Source organism: Callospermophilus lateralis, chromosome 4 (assembly GCF_048772815.1).
Source record: "Callospermophilus lateralis isolate mCalLat2 chromosome 4, mCalLat2.hap1, whole genome shotgun sequence".
In the NCBI taxonomy this organism is placed as follows: Eukaryota; Metazoa; Chordata; class Mammalia; order Rodentia; family Sciuridae; genus Callospermophilus; species Callospermophilus lateralis.
The window spans coordinates 77,786,510-77,808,868 of record NC_135308.1 but is presented as its reverse complement, the minus strand read 5'-3'; the positions used below and the strand labels follow the sequence as shown (position 1 = coordinate 77,808,868).

Here is a 22,359-nt window from a genome sequence, read left to right as displayed (position 1 = left end):
CCAAGAGAAGTCTGTAGTACCTCATAAGAATTATGTACATATGTGTGCTACATCACTATTCTGATGTTCATTAAAACTTTCTCATATTGTCTAAAATAGCTTTAAGAAGTGTATAGCTATTTAAGTTTTTTTTTAAGCAACTTGTCATTTTTGTTTATAAGTTTGCAGGTCATTAAATCTATGTGCAAATATATTTGATATAATTCATGTATACATCCTATGTATTTATGTATATTTTCTGAACATGTATATATTAGTACATTTTTATGTCTATTTATTAACACAAAAATATATGCATATATGCATTTGTCTATTTCTTAAACTATGTTTTAAATCCCAGGTGGAGAACTACTTCTTTTGACAAATTCCATTTCTGTATCAACCCTGAAGGAGCCATGATGACCTCACATCCTGAAAAATTTGAAATCTGTTTTGTCTTTTTATCAGATTTTATTTCTTTATTATCCCATTAAATGCTGTCATTTCACATCTGAGTGCCTCATTTTCATTTATTTTAGTATTCATTCATAGTTTTTATTCTAGAAAACTTGAGGCTTCATGTGATACCACCTTGTATAATGCACTTTATTGTTTCCAACTCAGAATTCAAGCTTTTAGACATTATGACATATAGAATTGGAATCTTCCAATATGCAAAGAAAGATTGAGAAGTGGAGGAAAGGAGAAAGATTATGTGAAAGTTGAAAAGGACTTTATAAAAGCTCAAGGAAACAAACATAAACATGCAAACACAACAAAACAGACTCTTCTCAGTAAAATATTATAAAGAGGAAAAAAGTAGAGAAGAGTCACAAATTAAGTGATAATTTTATTGGATTTATATGCAAGATCAAGATGTTAATCTCAGAGCATTTACCTTTTTAAATTTTTTTATTCTTCTGAGTTTATCATTTACTGCTGAAAAGTCATACTCAATATTAATCCTTTGCCTTATTTAACACAACTACTGAATGAATAATGAGGCAAGAAGAGCTTTCAGGAAAAGGATTGGGGGTCACTATTTGGACTTTGGCTTTCATTGTTCAGAATAAACCTGGCACTCACTGCAGAATTTGGGTAGAGGACAGACCTGCCCCAGTTGTTTTAAATATATCTCTTGGCTTCTGTATTGAGAAGAGGTGGTAGGAGTGCAAGAGGAGAAATAAGGAAACTTGGTAGAATCTGCTGCAATGATCTAAGCAAAAAATGATGGTTACTTGAACCAGTGTTAAAGCTGGGCAGATGGTGAAAAGTGAACAGGTTCCAGATATGTTTTGATGGTAAATCCAATAGGTTTTCTTGATGGATTAGATATAAGGAATGATAAAAATAGTGAACTGAGATTATTTTAAATGTGTTTTGCTTGAGCTTTGGAAATATAGAATCATCATCATCTGAGCTGGTCATGGTTGAAGTAGGTTTGAGATGGAAGATTAAGAATTCATTGGGGAGGTTTTGATGTTATAAACAGAAGTGGAGATATCAAGTTGGAAGTTGAATAATCAGTATAGGAATTTGAGAAAGGGAACTGTGTATTAAAAATATAAATTTGGGAGTTTTGGTAACGTTACGAATAATCTCTTCCCTTTCAGGAAGTGAGTCTGGATAGAGAAAAGAATCAAGAACTTTGCTGTGAGCATTGCAAGGTAGAGAAGGCCAGTTAAGAAGGAATCAGCTTTGGAGACCAAAGGAGGGGCGAGTGAGATGGAAAGCCAAGGGAAACTAGAAAGGAAAAAGTGTCAAGTACTTAGTTATGGAAAATGACAACTGCAAATTGATCATTTACTTATGTAGCAGAAAACAAAGTTACAAACTGTTTGATTTTGGTCTCATAAGAAATATCATATATCAAAGTAACTGGATTCTGTTGAGACCATGGCCTGGTTCTAATAGGGCAGTGGAATAGGTTGCCAAAAGGTGAAAGAAAATGCCTGAAGATAGTATTCAAGATACAAGGTTTATTGGAAAACGCTTTCAGGGAAATTCATGGTGACAGGCTAGAAAGAGAGCACCTCTATCCTTCTTGGCACTTTGTCCAGTGGCAGCCAAATGGAAAAGTAGCCCTTATCCTTTCCATAGTGCCACCAACTGTGTACTAGTTACTACACAGGAAGTGTTTTATAAGGTAGGCGACAGAAGCAGTGACATTGTTATTTTGCCTAGTGTGCTTTGTTCTTTGTATGACTAGCATTCCAAGAAGCAGGTATTCTGGTATGCACGCAAGAAAGTAGTTCCTGCATATAATACTAGTTTTCCCCAGTTGCTACATAGGTGAGAAAGAGAGTTAGTGTCCTGTTCAAGATAGTAATTATTTGGATGTTCTGGTCTGAGCCCGCTTTTATTGTTCCCTTATCTTGACTAAGTTCTTGGGAATGGAAAGAGGAGTTTCAAGGACATGGTGTTTTATTGTCCTTTTTAAAGGATAGCATGCATTCATTCTTCTTACACCCCTAGCACAAGTGTACTAGAAGAATCACATTTTTTTGGAAAGAATTTCTTGAACTTCATAATAGCCTAGGGTACTGGTTCTCTTTTTACAGTAAAAAATGTGAATTCTTGTGTTTTACCTTCACTAACTTAATGAGAATCTCTGAGATAGTGGTGCTTGAACTTTAGTTGCCAGAACCACCTAGGTAATGAGATTGTTGAGGCTCTTTCCCAGGAGTCTGACTCAGACCATCTGGATGAACATAGTCTTTGTATTTTGAATAGATTCTAAGGTATTTCTGGTACTGTTAGGCTCAGGAAAACAACTAAAATTTTCTGATGTAAGAGTGTAGCTTTGGCATCAAAGCTCTCCAGGCATTTCTCCTATTGAACTGGTTGAAGGCTGCTGCTTAGGAGGCTTGCCAATTCAAATGTGGTTAGAAGAGTAGCAGCATTGGCATTGCAGTGAGCCAGTTGGAAGTGAAAGGTGTCAGGTCTACATACACTGAATCAAAACCCATATGTTGAGGAGATCCTCAGATGATGCATAGACATGCTAAAGCTTCAGAAGCCCTGTTTGGACCATGTCTGAATGCTTCTTTCAGGAAACACCACACATGTAGTAGTAACTAGAGAGAATGGGGAACCTTGAGTGGAACATCTCTCTGAGGATAAGGGAAATTCTCAGAGCTGAAATCATCTGACAACCCAAAGTCCCCAATATTTGGGATTCTGAGTGCTTCTACCATAAAGCAGAGCATCTAAGGGCATACTATAGTAGAGCACACTTTGGTTTAGTAATGAGGGATATATATATATATATATATACACACACATATACCAGAAGGAGCTATACAGAAATGCTTCTTGGTGTGGCATCAGCAAAGACTTCACTCCTTGTTTAAAAGAGAGGAGAAAGTGGAGAAAAAGAAAGAAATGCAAAAGTAGGACATTCTTCCACTGTTGATTCCTTCCTTACAGATGGGATATTACTGGGTAGAAATAATCTCCACTTCTTCACGATCCAAATTGTGGCCAAAAAGGCAATAATATTTATACCCCAAGGATGTAGAGCATAAATAATATACAAATACTTTAAGGGCACAAATGAGATGCTAAATCAATCCCAGCACCACCATTCTTCAAGTTTGTTCCCATTTTCCATAGTAATTTGTGTCTGAGTAGGAACTTGGGAGAGTGTGAGTATGTGACATTTCATCATTGTAAGGATTTATCCAAATGTTTGCTATATGTCAGTCTCTTTGCTGATCCCTTTAAGTATATTGATTTATCTAATTCTTATTATACGTTTATGACTTAACTGTTATTATTCCCAAGTATACACAAAAAGAAATACAGGGAATTTAAGCCACTCATCCAGTTCACTCATCTGGTAAGTGGTACAACCAGGATCTAAATACCAGCTGTAAGGCCTTCACTATCACTGCCTTATAAGGAAAGGAAGGAAAATATTGCACACTAAAAAGATGATGGTCATATACGAACATTTAAAAGTCAGTGTAATTGTAGTCCTGTCAGCCCCAACAAAAACATAACTATTTTTATGAAAAAGACCTGCATCTACTGTAAACCATTCCCACCCAGCAAAGGGCCTTCATTTCCCAGCCACATTCTGCCTCCAAGACTCCATCTGCTTCCTGTGGCAATAAGTTTCTGGAAATGTGTATGACTTGCCATGATAACTTAATGCCAGATCAAACAAGTTTACAGATACTCTATTATGTTCAGTAGTGGTAATCTAGAGGATGCAAGCTTCTATCTACCCTGACACAGCTCCACCAGAGTCCATTCACCTTTGGATCTCAACACAAGGAGAGACTTTCAGGGAGAAGACAAGTGAACACTGCTTACCTTATTCAGCATGAAATACCTACCCACTGTGGTTCTGGAAAGAGCCCTTGTTAAGAACAGGTTCTGCTGGGAAAAGCCAAGTTCTCATTTGTTAAATGACTCATAGTTAAGTTCCTGGCAAATTTCCCCTAAGCCTTTCAACTCTACCTGAGAAGAGACACTGAATGTTATGCAAACTGATGACAGCAAAGGTTGCAAAATGATTAGGTTACTTTCCTGAAGTTTGTGACTTTCTTAATATTCCCCTTAGGAATACTACCACGCTATAAAGAAAGTGAATCAGAAAACATGGCAGGATGTAGGAAAAAATGAGAGGTTATATTTCAAAATTGACATTGAAGTAAAAATATCTTTTCACTAGGAATGGAAACATAATTTATTCTTACTCTTTTTACTTTTCATGAGAATATATGACCTATTTACTTTTTAAGAATATATGTTACTTATATATTCTTCAATCATTTTGAACTATAGACAAAGATATCTAGATATAAATTTTTCTCTTATTTTAAATATAAGAAGTCACTGTAAATAAAAACACAGTATGTATCACCAGAATAAAATTCTTGCCATATATCCACAAAATAAATCATAATAATCTTATTTATATTTTAATTAATAATCACTGAACTTAACTTTTCATTAAAATAATTGCTGCTCTTTGGGGGAAAAATCAATTTGAGGTATTCCAAATACATCCTTGACTAGAACAATAGTCTTAAATTTAGGAGCATTTGTTCAAATTTTATTTGGAACACTTCTCTTATAGTAATTCTAAGGAGGACTTATACCAATACATTTTTTAATAGTTGTGATGAGGTAAATCTCTGTTTCACAGGATGAGGGAATGGATATTAGGATGTAGGTGAATGAAAAGGGATTTTCATATACCCTGTAAATAGTATGACCCAATTCCCTGAAAACCCACACCATCATTTTCTCCACTCTCTACACCACACCCTTAAATTTATTAATGATGTCTTTCTCCTCTTATAAGTAGTAAAATCTTTCCTTACATTAGAAGGGGAATTCCCCATGAGGTGGCCTGAAAATCAGAAACAATTGCTATGTAACCTCTATGCAAATAACATTGCTATTTATTGACTTAATCCAAAAATCCTTGTTCAGATCTGTGTTCATATGTGCATATATCTTTCTGTATTTCTTAATGTTTCCTTTAAAAAATTATATTACCTTTATAAAATTTAGATGGTCTAGTATGGAGATATGTAACTATGTATGTGTGTAGATAACATTTAATGTGCAGTTACTTTGTAGATCTGGGGAGACATCTCAAAAATAAGCAATCCTACTCTCAGTAAGATAAAATTTATTGTAAAAGATATAAGGATAAATAATATAAAGAGAATCATTCCATAAGCATTGGACTTTTATGGAAAGAGAAACCATATTTCTAAATGTGAGCCCCAGGTATACAAATTTTAGGTGCTACTTAGCAATACAGAGCATTTTCATATGGGCCAATGTAGTAAGCTCAAAGATGGAATAAATTTATTTTCCAGAGAGTTATAGTCATGTATTTAAAAATTATAATTGCCTTTACCAAATCAAATTATATGTATGTGTGTAAATATAAATTTCATTCACCTTATAAAAGAGAAGTTTTCTGCAAATTTTCCTCCTACTCAATAATTTGAACACTTGCATTAATTTGTGTTTTTAACATTTTTATGTGAACTTCCTGTTATTGATGTTAGACTTGGACTTCCAAATTGTAATGAGTCAGTAAGATTTTGGAAGGCATTGGACCTCCAGCTGTACTGCTGTGATTTCCGTTGTGCATTTTATTTAGTAAGGGTATTCTATATAGAAGCAAATGTCTGACTGCATTTTTCAAATATTAAGTGACCATTTTAGATTCACACTTTGTAGTGAGTCTTATAGCAAGGGGAAAACAGACCCCAAGGAGTCAGTAATGGAAAAACAGAAAGAGTAGTAGATTTTGGTACTGCTTTTCATAAATAATATCATAAATGATCACCAGTCTGAGACTTTAAACTATCTGACATATAAAAAAAGTAGTAGATTAAAGGTATAAAGTACATACTCTTACTTAAGTGAGAGGGTTCATTTTTCTTCATATTTGGTCAAAACCTTGTAGATGAAGAACAATAAAATACCAAGCTATCTTTCTAGGGGGAGTTAGAGATAAATGCAATAGAAGTAAATAAAAATGAGTACCTCACTAAGCTGACCTGAAGATTATATCATGATGGGCATTATTCCATTTGCATTGACTGCAATGCAGAACAGTAGAAACCTAGGAGAAGACATTATTACTCAGAAAGGGGTGTTTGCCTTTTGGCATCAAAAGCCAGTGTGCTCTCCTTGGATAGAAAGACAGCATCCTAATAAGTGGGTTTGCTCACCAAGTCTGAGAGTCTGCTTACTTACTTCAGAGACCTGCAATATTCTAGCTGTTGGAAAGCCAGCAACAAATCAAATCCGCAAGCTGTGCCTTTGGGATTCTCACAGCCAAGTGGCACATATGACATGAAAACAAACAATTATGGTATAAAATGACATCCTGTAATAGAAATTTGTACCTAAGTAACAGGAATTTAGGGAAGCAATAGCCAATTTCATCTTGGGAAGTCACAAAATTTGAACTGAGTAACGAAGAATGAGAAGGAAATGTATACGTGGTAAAAAGGAAGTCAGAAATGGTGAGAGAGAAGGAGAGTCTAGACACATAAATGTACATGGAAAGATGAAAGAGCGTGGCAGACCTAAGAAACTGCTAGTGTTTTCATGGAAGGAAACAAAAAGTGTCTGTAGGGAAATGGTAGGTACAAAAGTATACAAGTACCTTAGTAAGAAGAAACTTGCTGGAGTTTGGGATTTATCCAATAGGCAGTAGCAGAACACTAGAGAGTTTTAAAGAAAAATTTATATAATTAATTTGCCTCTTAGGAAAATAAAGATTTTTATTCAATATAAAATGGATTTCCTGCTTAGTAAAAAGGGCAATATTAGAGGCAGAGCCTAATTAGAGACGTGATAATATGATGAAATCATAGCAATTGTGAGATGATCTTTCCAAGAGCTTCTTACTTAATCAAAACTCTAGCGATAAAGGACACAAAACACTTGGCAATAAATTTGTAATGGGAAAGACTAAAATTTAATTTAAAAAGTGATATTTCAATAAACTTTCTTGCTAATATACTTTGATATGTTCACTTAAGGCCTTGATGAGGCTTACCTAACTCAGATTCGTCTTAAGTTTGCCTGATTATGGAAGTGAAAGTTATGTCCTCATTTCCTCCTCAGATTCTAAAACAAATTGTTCCTACTCTATTTGGTTCTATTTATAACCTTGGTAAAGTAAAGGGGGCTGAGGTAGGAGGTACAAAAAGAACTAAAACCAAAACAAAACAAAACATTTTATTGCATTTTTTTTCCAAGGATTGTTGGGTATCAGTTTGCTTTAAGTGAAATGTGACTTTCTATGGTTATATCAATATAATAATCCAAATTTATCTTTAAGAAGCCAACTGCTCTTTCTAAATATGTTAATATATGTGCCATTTATTATGCACTTTGCTACATTTTTAAACATAAGAGCAAGAGAAGATAATTTTATAACAATAAATTTTGTTGATTACTATCTTTATTTTTCTTATAATTATTCCTTTGAATATTTGAGAACTGGAATTAATTATTTCCTCTTAGAATTTCAAGTATATATTTGGCATGCAAATTATACTATATGGAAAATACAACATCAACAATTAATAAGTAAAATCACATGATCATGTTTGAATCTTTTATTTTTCCAATCTGAGCTTCCATAAGCCCTTTTCTATTATTTTTACATTATTCCCATTCTAATAACTACATGAACTATTGCCAACCAAAAATCAATACTGTTATTTTCAACACAGATTTAGTTCTCAACCATAATATAATGATTTACCAAATACCAATTTATTTTTAATGATTGAATTTATTGGAATGAAATTTCATTTGTGCTAGAAAGATTCACTCATAGTCATTATGTATTAACTCTAGGAGTATTTTTTGTCAGAAGATGATGACACTCAAATGACACCCTAGTAACATAATAGACATGATTGATTACAGGGTGGTGACTAAAATTTCTAAAGTGTATCCAGTTGGATTACTTGTGTTATTCTTTAGGAATGATTCAGGAAATGGACCCAGAAGTATTGCACGGATATATAGCTCTCCACACTTGGCTTTCTTGGGCAGTGAGAATGTCTGAGCTTCCAGCACATTGACTCACGTGTGGATATAGAGAGCACAGTCTATTGACTTCTTTGTCTATTTGGATCATGAAGTGGATGAAAATACTTCTGGGTGTTCTTCTCTTTCATCTGTCTCTTTCTCAGTCTCCCCAAGTGTAAGTGATTGCATAGAATTTTGTTATTTCATGTGGAACCCAAATAGAGCTTGATATTAAAAATCAGAACTTGTCATATTTTTATTGCAGAGATTAGATTTTAAATATATCCTTACATAGCATAGTAAACATGTTAATTTGTAATGAATTCTGAATTTGAATGGTACCATTTTCTCTGTTAACATGTCTGCTGATAAAATTATAACACAATATTTATACCAATGAAGAGATGTCAAACAATTGCTGGGGGAAAAAAGCTAGACAAACACTAGGAAAAAATGAAATGGAATGTGGGTATCAGTTCAGGAGCAAAAGCATTGCATGAAGACAGATGGTAATTTTCATAGAACTAATGACAAATTACTTGCTTTTTTGCAAATGGTATTATTCTTGATGAATTCATGAATTCAACTCACAGGCAGCATATTCCTATTTCATGAATTTAATAACCTCTAATTTAGCATGCTGTATGTCTCTAACATCGAGAAACAGTACATATTTCTTAAACTGCAATCCTTTAGATAACTAAATAATAGCTAAGTATCAAATACATTTCTTTGACAATTTTAATGTTCCTGCTTAAATTTTGTAGGCAGTATGTTCTGCTGGTTCCTTCTGTTCTCCAAGAAGGCTCTTTGGATAAAGCTTGTGTTCAGCTTTTTAATGTGACTGAGTTTCTTGTTTTGACTGTCTCCATCAACTATGGTGAGGTCCAGACCAAAATACTTGAAGAGCAGGTTACAGGAGAAAATGTCTTCAAATGCTTCAGCTTTGAGGTAAACATTTCATTCTGCTCACTATAGAGAAAATACTGCAGGGGCATGAAAGGCACCCAAAAAACTGACTTTTAAGGACAAATGTTATTTGCCTGTCTATATAAAGTTATTTTAATGTTTTCAAAAACAATATACTCCTCAGTTTCAGATAATGTAAGTACAGTTATAAATGGAGGCAAGGAGAAAAGTCTATTTACTATTTTAAAAGAAATTTATTGAAGAGAAGAAAACACCCACATGCACACACATACATACACACAGAGAGAAATGGAATATTTTAAGAAGGCTAGAGATGCAGCTCAGTGGTAGAGTACTTACCTAGCACCCTAGCATGTGCAAGGATCTGGGTTCAATCCCTAGTACCATCAATAACAACAACAACAAAGATAAAGGAGAATTTATTTAAATGATGAGATAATTTATCTAAATGATGTGACAGAAGCAAGAAAAATGAACAAGATGGGTTATTCAATAAATAGAAACAACAAGTTACGGATTTAAATTCACTGGTTAATAACACACAATTAGTCATGGAGATCTCCTGACAAAACACCAGTCTCATGAAGTATGTATTTATTTGCTCCCTAGGTTCCTCAGGCCAGATTGGACCCAGTGGCTTTCATCACATTCTCGGCTAAAGGAGGCACAATCAATCTGGAAGAGAGAAGAGCTGTGGCAATCAGCCCCAGGGAAAATGTGGTCTTTGTGCAGACAGATAAATCCATCTACATGCCTGGACAGAAAGGTGTGTATACCTACATTCTGTTACCCTCAGCTAATATCAGTTATAGAATGTTTAAAATGATAGTATATAATACAAGCTCAGAAAATTTATTGCATTAAAATCTACTAGGGAGATTGCTTTAAAATACAAAATAGCTCATGTTACCTAAATGTTTGAAATTTAATTTCAGTATGTCTTGGGTAGGGAGCCTCAGAAACTATTTTTAAAGAATTTCTCAATATACTAATATCTAGTAATGTATATGTTTGGAAACCATGACATTTCAACTTATGTGAATTTAGGAATCATGGTTGAATTAGAAATTAAAAAGCAACAAAGTGTTTCAAGAACATATTAAGAGCCAGGAACAGTGGTGCACAACTGTAATTTCAGCTACTTTGGAAACTCAGGCAAGAGGATCACAAGTTCAAGGCAAGCCTGGGAAACTTATAGCAAGAGCTCCTCACAAAATTATAAAATGGGCCAGCAGTGTAACTAAGTGATAGAGTGCTTGCCTAGCATGCTCCAGGCCCTGTGTTCAGTTCTTAGTATCAAAAATACACACACACACACACACACACACACACACACACACAGAAACGGGGGTGGCGGGGGGGGAGAAACGAAGAGAGAGGTTCTCCTAGTGGCTAAGTAATTGCCCTGCATGATGTTGAATTAAACAGAAAAGCCTTCTCTCCTGGGTTTAGAAAGAAATCAGGAACACAGCTACAATCTTAAAAAGGCAGACATTTCTCATAAGCTAATGGAACACAAGAAAACATGGAGGTAGAATTAACTCAAAAGCCAGACCTTAAAATGTTAAAGAGATAAACTTATTTGGAGTAAAGAAAATAAATGGAAGGAATAAGAAATGAAATAAATGACAGTTGAAGAAAAGCCCTGATTGTGAGCTGAAGTGGCATTTTCATGCAGTTGAGAAATATCTATGAGGCGTCACTATGGCTTTGGGAATTATGACATGTAATCCACTATGAGGATTATTCTGAGAAATCTGCACATATTGTTATAGCACATTGTTTTTTTAAGCCATTAGTAGTTGTGATGTTGTAATGAGTAGCACAATGTGCTTGGACAAGAAGAGTGGACATGAACATAGAGTAAAGGTTTGAGGAAAAAACAGACCTGAGTGATTCTATACTTCTGCTCCTCAAACAGGCTCCTTTTAAAAAAGAATAAACAAAAAATTTAAAAATATTACTTCTTTTGACATATGACAGGATGATGTTCTCATTAGACTTGCAAGTATGATCCTGTTGAATAATAAATTGAGACTTAAATATTTATATATCTGTAATATAATATATGGTGACATTTATTTTTGATATACATATTGGGAAAATTCCATGCACTCATATATTTAAAGTTTAATGAAACATGCTGTTAAACTATTTTCATGTGTCAGTTAAAAATATATTTCATTTATGTGATGATCATTACTACCCAAAGTATATTTATGAAGACACCAATTTGGCATGAATATTCTTTGTATACAACCAGAGATATCAAAAATTGTGCTCTCTCTATATATACAAATTGTAATGCATTCTGCTGTCATATATAAATTTTTAAAAAATTTAAAAATATAATTCATTTAAACTAGATGTATTTTTTATTACAGCATTGTAGGTATACTTAGTAGTTGGGTTCATTTTGACAAAATCACACATGCAAAGAATTATATTTCAATCCACAACTTCCCCTCTTTAGCTCCCCCCACTCTCTCCCACTACTCTCCTTCCTCTGCTCTACTGACTTTCTTCTCACTTCTCTATTTATTTTTGATTGGTACTTTCTACATATACATAATGGTGAAATTCCCTTTGGAATTTAACATGATTTTGTTAAATTCAATGGATACTTCCTTCCCTTTTCTGTTCTCCCTCCTTCCCTCTTATTCTCCTACTGATCTACTCCATTGAGCTTTTCTGTATATTTATGATATTTGATCCAGTCCCCAGCTGCCTTCATTCTCATAGATAGATAGATAGATAGATAGATAGATAGAGATGTAGATATTTTTTTGCTCTGGATTTCACATTTGAGAGAAAAATTTGGCCCTTGATTTTTCTGAGTCTGGCTTATTTTACTAAGCCTAAGGTTCTCCATTTTCACCAATTTACCAGCAAATGCCATTATTTTGTTCTTCTTTATGGCTAAGTAAAACTTCCTCATGTATATATACAACATTTTCGTGATCCATTCATCTATTCACAGACATCTGGGTTGATTACATAATTTGACTATTGTAAATTGTGTTTCTATAAACACTGAAGTGGCCATATCACTGTAATATGATGATTTTCATTCCTTTGGATAAATACCAGGGAGTGGGAGAACTGGGCAAATGGTGGTTCCATTCCTAGTTTTTTAAGGAGTCTCCACACTGCTTTCCAGAGTGGTTGTACTAATTTGAAGTTCTACCAACAATGTATGGGTGTACTTTTTCCCTGTATCCTGGGCAGAATTTATTAGTATTAATGTTCTCGATAATTACCATTTTCACTAAAGTGAGATGAAACAGTGGTACAGTTTTGATTTGCATTTCCCTGATTGCTACAGATGTTAAATATTTTTTCATATATTTCTTGACCATTTGTGTTTCTATTTTTAAGAAATTTCTATTTAGTTCTTTGGCCCATTTAATAATTTTGTTACTTGAGGGCTTTTTGGCATTGAGTTTTTTGAGTTCATTATTTATTCTGTTTATTAATACAGCTATTTGAAGTTTCTGTTCTAATTCCCAAGTCTTTGATGCATTTTGATTTCAATTTTGTACAGAGTGAGGAATAAGGATCTAGTTTCATTCTTATATATATGTATATCCAGTTTTCCCAGTACCAATTGTTAAAAAGGCTATTTTTTTTCTCCAACATACATTTTTGACACCTTTATCAAGTATCAGATGACTGTACCTATGTAGGTTTGTCTCTGCGTCCCACATTCTATTCCATTGGACTTCGTGTCTATTTTGATGCAAATACTATACTGATTTTGTTATAGTTCTGAAGTATAATTTGAAATTGAATATTGTGATGTCTCCTACATCACTCCTCTTGGTTAGAATTGCTTTGGCTATTATGGGTATCTTGTTCTTTAAATTAATTTAAGGACTGTTTTTCTAGTTCTGTGAAGCTGGTCACTGGTATTTTTCTTGGAATTACATTGAATCTGTATAACACTTCTAGTAGTATGGGCATTTTGACAATATTTAAATTCTTCCTATTCAAGAACATGGGAGGTGTTTCCATCTTCTACAGTGTTCTTCTATTTCCTTAGTGTTCTTCAGTTTTCATTGTACAGATCTTTCACCTCCTTGGTTAGATTAATTTCCAGATTTTTTTCAGGTTATTTGAAAGAGATGTCCTTCTTGAATTCTTTCTCAGCAGAATCACTGTTGCAGTGTAGAAAATCTATTGATCTATGAATGTTGATCTTGTATCCTGCTACTTTGCTTAATTCATTTATCAGCTCTAGAAGTCTTCTGATGCAATTTTTTAGGTCCTCTAAATGTAGGATCATGTCATCAGCAGAGATAGTTTGAGTTCTTTTTCCATTTGTATCCCTTTAATTTGCTTCTCTTTCTTGATTCCTCTGCCTAGAGTTTCAAAACTATATTGAATAAAAGTAGTGAGAGTGGACATCTTTGTCTTATTCCTAATTTTAGAGGAAATGCTTTCAGTTTTATTCCAATCAGTATGATGTTGGCTTTGAGTTTGTCACATATAACCCTTATATTGTTGAGTAAGTTCTTTCTATCCCTAGCTTGTCTAGCATTTTTAACATGAGTCTGTGCTGGATTTTATCAAAAGCCTTTTCTGCATCTATTGAGAAGATTGGATGATTTTGTTCTTCATTCTATTCAAGTGGTGAATTATGTTTATTGATTTGCATATGTTGAACCAACCTTGCCTTCCTTAGATAAAGTCTACTTGATCATGATATATTATCTTCTTGAAATGTCTTTGAAAGTGTGTGCTAATACTTCGTTGCATCTATGTTCATTAGGGATATTGATCTGTAGTTTTCTTTATGCATCTTTGCCTAGTTTTGGTATCAGGGTGATACTCACTTTATAGAATGTTTGGAGGTAGTCCATCCTTCTCAATGTTATGGAATAGTTTGAGAAAACCTGATTTTTCTTCTTCTTTAAAGGTCTGGTGGAACTCAACTGAGAATTCATTAGGTTTGTGGTCTTTCTTTCTTTTCTTATTTTAAGAGAGAGAGAGAGAGATAGAGAGAGAGATTGAGAGAGAGAGAGAGAATTTTTAATATTTATTTTTTAGTTTTCAGAGGACACAACATCTTTGTTTGTATGTGGTGCTGAGGATCGAACCCAGGCTGCACACATGCCAGGCAAGTGTGCTACCACTTGAGCCACAGCCCCAGCCCCGTGGTCTTTCTTTTTTGGAAGGTTTTAATTACTGTTTCAATTTCACTACTTGATATTGGTCAGTTTAGACCTTCTATATCTTCTTGGTTCAATTTGAGCAGGTTATATGTGCCTAGAAATATGTCAATATCTTCTAGATTTTCCAATTTATTAGAATATAAATTTTCAAAGTAGTTTCTAATGGTCCTCCGGATTTCAGAATTGTCTTGGTGATATCTCCACTTTCATTTCTGATTTTGTTTACTTGGATCTTCTCTCTTTCTTTTTTATTTTTTGGTTCATTTGACTAGGAGTTTATCAATTTTATTTATCTTTTCAAAGAATCAACTTTTTGTTGCATTGATTTGTTGTGTTCTTCTACTATTCTCAATTTCATTAATCTTGGCTCTGATCTGTCTTAAACTGATTTTAGAATTAATTTGTTCTTCCATTTCTGAGTCCTTGAGGTGGAATATTACTTTATTTGGTTGGAATCTCTCTTTTTTAATTGTAACTTAAATGTAGGCATTCAATGCTGTACAATTTTCTTCTTAGAACTGCTTTCATCCTGCCCCACAGATTTTGATATAATATGTTGTATCTGTATTCTCATTTGTTTCTAAGAATTTCTTGAATCCTTGGGGCTGGGGATGTGGCTCAAGCGGTAATGCACTCACCTGGCATGCGCGGGACACTGGGTTTGATCCTCAGCACCACATAAAAATAAAGATGTGTCCACCGAAAACTGAAAAATAAATACTAAAAAAAATTCTCTTTCTCTCTCTCCTCTATCTCTCTCTCTCCTCTCTCAAAAAAAAAAAAAAAGAATTTCTTGAATCCTCTTATTTCTTCTTTGATTCATTCTTCACTTAAGAAAGTATTGTTCAATCTTCATGTGTTTGATTTCTATTATTTTTCTTACTTTTGGGTTCTGGTTTCATTCAATTATAACCCAATATGATGCATGGGATTGTATCAATTTGTTTGTGTTTGCTAAAACTTACACTGTGATCTAGAATATGGTCTATTTTGGGAAAGGTTCCATGAGTTGCTGAGAAGAAGGCAAATTCGGCTTTTTTGGAGTAAAATATTCTGTAGGTGTCTATTAGGTCTATTTGAATTATCAATGGTATTATTTAGTTTGGAAATATCTTTATTGGCTGTTTTGATGATCTTTTTATTGAAGATAAGGATACATTAAAATCATTCTGAACTAAATGTATTTTTACCTTTTATATTATTTTTTCAGAGCATTTTAGCTTTCTTAAATATATTCAGAAAAATACGATTGTCTCTCAGTATACAATGTGAAATTATCAAACCTTATGGATGCTCACATTATTTATAAAATAGCATACTGTTTCTGGGCATGATGACTTATGCCTGTAATTCCAGTGACTTGGGAGGCTAAGGCAGGAGAATCAGAAATTCAAGCCCAACCTCAATGCAGTTTAGCAAGTCCTCAGCAACTTAGAGAGACTATGTTTCAATTTTTTTTAAAAAAATAAAAGTGCTGTGGATGTGGCACAGTGGTAAATATCCCTTGATTCTATACCTACCAAAATATAAAAATTTAAAAATTGTATAGAATTTGCCTAGAAATTATGCACATCCTCCATACTTTAAATCATCCCTACATTATTTATTACTAATACATAGGTAGTGTTTATAAACAGCTGTCATACTGTGTTGCTTGGGGAATAATAACAAGAAAAATCTTTGTACATCTATACATGTTCATCACAGATACAATTGTTTTGTATATGAGTATTTTTAATGTCTGATTAGTTGAATCCATAGATTTATACCCCATGATATAAATAGCCAGCTGTAATACCTTATCAGTTATTGTCCTCCAGGACATAATATTAGGATATATACTTACTCCAGGATATACTATTAGGTATAATTATCATGTATGAACATGGATATGTTATAACTATTTCTTTCTAGTTGTTTACATATAATAGCACAAAAATCTGAGTAGCTACAATTGTTCTCAAGCTTCAGTGACTAAAATTAATTATTTAAGAAGTTTGTTAATCCCAGTGGCTCAGGAGGCTGAGACAGGAAGATCATGACTTCAAACCCAGCCTCAGCAAAAGCTAAACAATTCAGTGAGATCCTGTCTAAATAAAATACAAATTAGGGCTAGGGATATGGCTTAGTGGTCAAGTGCACCTGAGTTCAATCCCCAGTAAAATCCCACCCACCAAAAAAAAAGTAGTTTGTTAAAAGTCCATTTTGCTCTGAAAGCAAAAAATGTTTTAAAATCTGTGTTTTAAAAATAAATTTTATAGGTCTTTTCTTTTTCTGCTCAGGAGACAGAAAAATTGTTTTAGCACTGACCTGCTAGTTGACACTTGATCTTTGAGGTGGGTTTGAGTAAGTTGGGTTTTTCTTAAATCACAGGCTTCTTAGGCATCAACATGCTATGACTATGCAAAGCCCAAACAGGAGATGAAAAATACTGACATTGTAAGAACTGAGATGTATGAGTATTTTCATCCCACACCCTTCCACTCCCCTTTCTCAGAAAAAGTCCAAGATCCAAGGGTCTTTTGATGTTTTGGTTTGTTTTTATGGTGTTAGATAGACCTTTGCCATCACTTCCTCACTACAGGGCAGTCAAAAACATGGGAGTTCACATCAGTACTGGGTTACCAAAGGGAAACAGAAGCACTGCATAAGAAAACCAAGGTATTGATCAGTGCTAAAATTTAGACAGCACCAACGGTTTTTGAACAAACACTATAAATTTACTTGTGGTGGGTTTAGCCGTGCTCAGGAGGAGGAAGATTGTATATAGTAGACACAAGCAAATGCCAAGGAACGTTCCTAGATTCTTGCTAAGAAGAATTGCAGAAGGCAGAGGTTGGTAAGGAAGCTACTACTTCAAACAGCATAGAAATGTAAAAACTTAATCAAAATGAATTTCTTTATTATTCTTATCCTATCTACTTTCTAATAAAGGACCTTATGTGCACAGAAATGGTTTTTCTATACTGCATAAAATGAAGATTGAGTATTAGACAATTAAAGGATATACAGTTTAAAAAAGCCATTCATATCTGATATATAATGCTGTAACTGTTCCTGGTTTACTCATTATAGCAGTTCTTCTTTTATATAAGTACATTGCCATATTAACTATGACCTTATGCTAAAACTTCAGGGCACATATGATTTGTTATAGCTTCCTATGTGACCACTATCTTCATTTTGATGCATATCTATTTCTCATTCTGTCTCCTTCTAAGAAATTACAGATTATATGACATCAATGCAAACTAAAAATTATACAAGAAGTTATTGATGACTTTCATAATAAATTTAACCATTTAAAACTCTTAAGAAAAGGTTTATAAATTAGCTACATGCATTTTTTTAACTTTGTATTTTCCAACTTTCAAAATTGGCCTTTATCTTACATTGAAGTATCTTACCTTATTGTGATTAAAATCTTTAACCAGAATTATCTGGCTGGCTGAAAATTATGTACTTGTCTGACTGGGATTTTACTGGTTATTGTAATCACTTCTTACCAAACTTACCTCATATCAAAAAAAAAAGCAAAGAATTCTAACTCAGAAATCAGAAGTAAGGACAGGGTGGCCATGTAACTTGTCTGCTATCTCATAGGTAATTTGGACAGTAATCCTTAAAAAATTTAGAGCAGGTTCCAACTAGTATAATTTCAGATTGCAAATTCCTCCCAAAGCATAATTACTACCTGATTTTTGTTCCAAGAATTCTGTAGTAAGAGTTTTATTTCATTTGTTTAAAATACTTCTTCAAAACAAAACCTGTTGAACAAAGAGATTTTTATTATTTAAACATTAGGCTTAATATTATAGTTCCCTTTTAAAGGTATATACTCATTGGTAAATCTTTAAAGATGTCAGGCACTTGAATAGAGGAAGAAATGAAACTAAAGTTTTTCCATTTCTGCTGGCAAGTGGGGCCTGCATAAGCTTCAGGCCTCTGTGGCACAGAAATGTGCTACAGTTCTTAATGATGGGCCCCACTTCTATTATCTCACTCTTGGCCTGCAATCCTAGTTTCCTAGGAGGTTGAGATCTGCAGACTGTGAATGCCAGGGGTGGGGATAATGTGGGCTTCTTCAATGGGGCATTAGCTTAGCTAGGTAAGGCTGCTGTGAGACACCAGGTCAGGTGTACCCTGGCATACCACACCTCCAGCTTGAGCTAGCATATTGGGCTCCACCTGGCCATGGTCAGTGCTCACTGCCCATGTTCCAGCTTGCCCAGGCCACTAACTCTGCCACTCCACTAACCCACTGCTACTTCTCAGTGGGGATTAGTAGACTGGCTGTGTGGTGAATGGCTAGGGAGTCATGCCAAAAAAAAGTTCACCAAAAATCTGAAGATGAATTAAGGTCCAAAAACAAAACTCTTAAAACTTAAGGAGAGATTATTTTAATTAACTTACTAGTCTAGAGAAAATAGGAGCACACCCACTCAGCAGAAAAGAAACTTATTCATTTATTATGTTTCCAGTGACAACCATCATCATCTTATGAAGAATATTGACAGTTTGGCATTCTTTTAGCAGTAAGTTTTTCCTAGAGGCATAAGTGAACAATGTCAAATTAAATTATATGACTGTTCAGTTTGGATCAGGTAGCCATCCAGGTGACCGGTCCAGGATACAAGTTCACACAGAGTGGTGGTACTGTTAGGGATTTACTCTCCTAGATGTTCATACAGGAGAGGTGTGGGATGGGCAGTTTTCCTCAGAGATATATACTCTAGTATTAAAAAAGAGCATTGAAGAAAATATTGCTTAACAAAGAAAAAATAAGGCACCCATGATTCTAGCATGTAGGAAATAAGTTAAATAAGGAAATCAGTCTCTTTTTTTTTTTAAGAAAAGGATTAAAGTTATTATAGACAGAAGTGACAGAAATAAAGATAGTGCTCATAATGAAATAACACAGAGGGACATGCTAAATGGTTTCAAGTTAGGTGACACCATGGGGAGAGGCTAGATAGGAGGCTGGAAGGGAGGGGAGTTTAGAAGGGAGGTAAGGCTGGAGTTTTCTAAAGAGAAATGTTACTTGCACATTAAGTTATTAAGACACACTTATTTCGAAATGGGAGGTTTTCTTCAGAGAAAAGATAAGATTTAGTCTTCAGAGGGTTGCTTTTATGACTATAGAAGGATTAAGTAGTTTAGGGCATCTCCAATGGCAGAGATCCAGTTAGTGTATCTTAAAAGAGACCAAGAAAAAGACCTTTATGTGTTGAATAAACTTAATGACAGACTAAAGGAGAAATCATTGTCTAAATGGCAGTGCTAACAAGTGGGTGGAAGGATTGAGGCTAGAGGAAAATACTTGTTTAAGGTAATTGAGCAAAGGCTTCAGTAAAGTGAAGTTGTGCAACATGGGTGAGGAGAGTCATTCTGTGCAAGTGACAAGGGAAGCACAGTATTTCGCAAGTATATAGGGAGGTAACATTGGAAGAAATCCAGGATTTCTGATCTGAACACCTGTAGTTATAAAAATACCCTTTTATAAAATGTGAAAGAGTAGGATTAAGAGTAAGTTTAAATGAGGAAATGGAGTTCATTTTTAACTGGTGATAATAGCTCAGTTACTAGAGAGCTTGCCTGGCATGCTCAAAGCCCTGGGTTCAATCCCCAGTACCACCAAAAAAAAAAAAAAAAAAAGTATCAATGGAGTTCATTTTTAGACACACTAAACACAAGATGGTTTTTAAACAACAAGGCAGATAAGTAAGCAAGTAGGAAGTATGTTTTATAAATCCTTAGGTTAGAAGAAAGGGTTAGAGCAGTGACTTTGGGGAGCCATAAACAGGAAATCACATTTAAAATCATAAGACTTAATAAGATTGGTATTTCTCTGCCAGTTTATGACAGGTCCATGATATACAGAGGCATTTTTTCTTTATCTTCATCACTTGACAATAATCCATGCACACACATATGAGTGATAAAATATATTCTCAATGAACATTTAAAAAATGAGTATGTGCATAAGTAAATTGAAACAAGAAGAGGGTCAATAGTCTGGAAGAATGAGATTAACAAAGCTGATCTCTAACTCACTTTGAAAAACCCTTTTAAAGGGCTTTAACCAGATGACAACATAGGGTTTTAACCATCTGACCCTATAAATGCATGGTGTTTTTCCCCAAAGTGTAATAACATTGACCTATTGACACAAATTTTGACACCAATCTTCACTTTCCTTAAAAGGACAACTAAAGGACCCCACCCCATGGAGCATTTTAAAATGGTCTATGATATATTTATCTGGTAGAAAAGAATGCCATTAACTCATTGAAATCCTTTATATGATTTAAATAGACAATAGCTACTTGCTTTTTTTTTAAACAAATGACATCTAAAATACTTTCTCTTTAATTACAGCAAAAGGAAATTGTTTCATTGGAAGTGTAACTTTGGCAATTTGCTTACTCCCATTTTGGATGCAGGAAGTATCAGGGATTGAACTCAGGAGCACCTGACCACTGAGCCATATCCCCAGCCCTATTTTGTATTTTATTTAGAGACAGGGTCTCATTGAGTTATAGGGTCTCCCTGAGTTGCTTAGCATCTCACTTTTATCGAGGCTGGTTTTGAACTCGCAAATCCTCCTGCCTCAGCAACTACAGCCACTAAGATTATTGGTGAACACTAACACGTTCACTTATTCCCATTTTTAAGTCATATGGATGATGAATTATTCCCATTAGAGAGACCTAAAGGGCAAAAGGTAACCTCAGTGCAGAAAAGAAATTGAAGGAACATTCTGTGAGGAAAATAGGGGCAAAAGAAAACACCTTTAAGCAGAATGAATTTCATTGACAGCACTGTAACATGGATTTGACAAGGGCCATCAGGCTAAGAACAGATAGGACATAAAGAAGAGTGGGAGAGTAGAGGGGCCTGCAGTTGCTTACACTGCATATTTTGGAAGAAGAGAATTAGTTAATGACCTATAGACAGGAAAAAAAAAAGCATACTTGAATTAAGTCCACACAAAATTTCTGGGATGAATTGTACAAGTAAGATAAAAAGTTAACTTATCTCACTTGCTTCCTCTTTCTTTCATTATTTTAAGAAAGCAATTAAGCAACCTTGATCACATTTTATGATGATACTTGGGAGGAGAAAGTGCAGATGGAAGTAAAAGAATGAGAAAGTCATTTTGCTGAACTCTTTCCTGAGTCTGCTTTAACAGTCTCAAGATCATAGCCCCTGTATTTGATTTGTATCACTTTGGATATATGTGTTTCTACTCATTACAATTTGTTGTAGTCTCATGCTTTCTGATTCACCTAGGTTAATCCATTTAGGAGAAAAACTGTTATGACACTAATGATAAATACTGTTTTATTTCCTTCTTCAGTGATGATTCGAGTTATGTCTCTGGATGATTATTTGAAGCCTGTTGAGGAAATGGTAAGTTATACTTGGAAATATGTTGAGCATATACATAGTTCTGTTTCTCATATTATAAAATTAGTCTATGAAAAAGAAGAGATCAGACTTAAATTGTTAGTTCTGTGTTCCCATTAGTCAGTCTATGACCATTGGTGTTCCTCACTTAGAATTATAATACTTCTTCTTCTCCCTCATCCTCTTCCACTTCTCCTTCTCCCCCTACTCTTCCTCCTTCTTTCCTCTCTTCCTCCTGTTCATCCTCTTCCTCCTTTTTCTTCTCCTCTCCCTCTCTGTATATCTTTCTTCCCCCTCTCTCTTTCTCCCTTTCCCTCGCCTCCCTCACCCCCTC

General features: G+C 34.4%; 1 protein-coding gene across 1 annotated transcript in view; it reads left to right on the top strand.

The window, feature by feature from the left end:
• Window positions 1-8,964: 8,964 nt before the first annotated feature.
• Window positions 8,965-22,359, top strand: part of LOC143398356 (ovostatin homolog 2-like) — a 60,312-nt gene continuing 46,917 nt past the window's right edge. Inside the window, exons 1-4 of the mRNA XM_076855324.1 lie at window positions 8,965-9,020; window positions 9,279-9,462; window positions 10,051-10,207; window positions 21,976-22,028. Of these exons, the coding sequence (XP_076711439.1) occupies window positions 8,965-9,020; window positions 9,279-9,462; window positions 10,051-10,207; window positions 21,976-22,028 (450 nt within the window). The remainder of the gene's footprint in view (window positions 9,021-9,278; window positions 9,463-10,050; window positions 10,208-21,975; window positions 22,029-22,359) is intronic.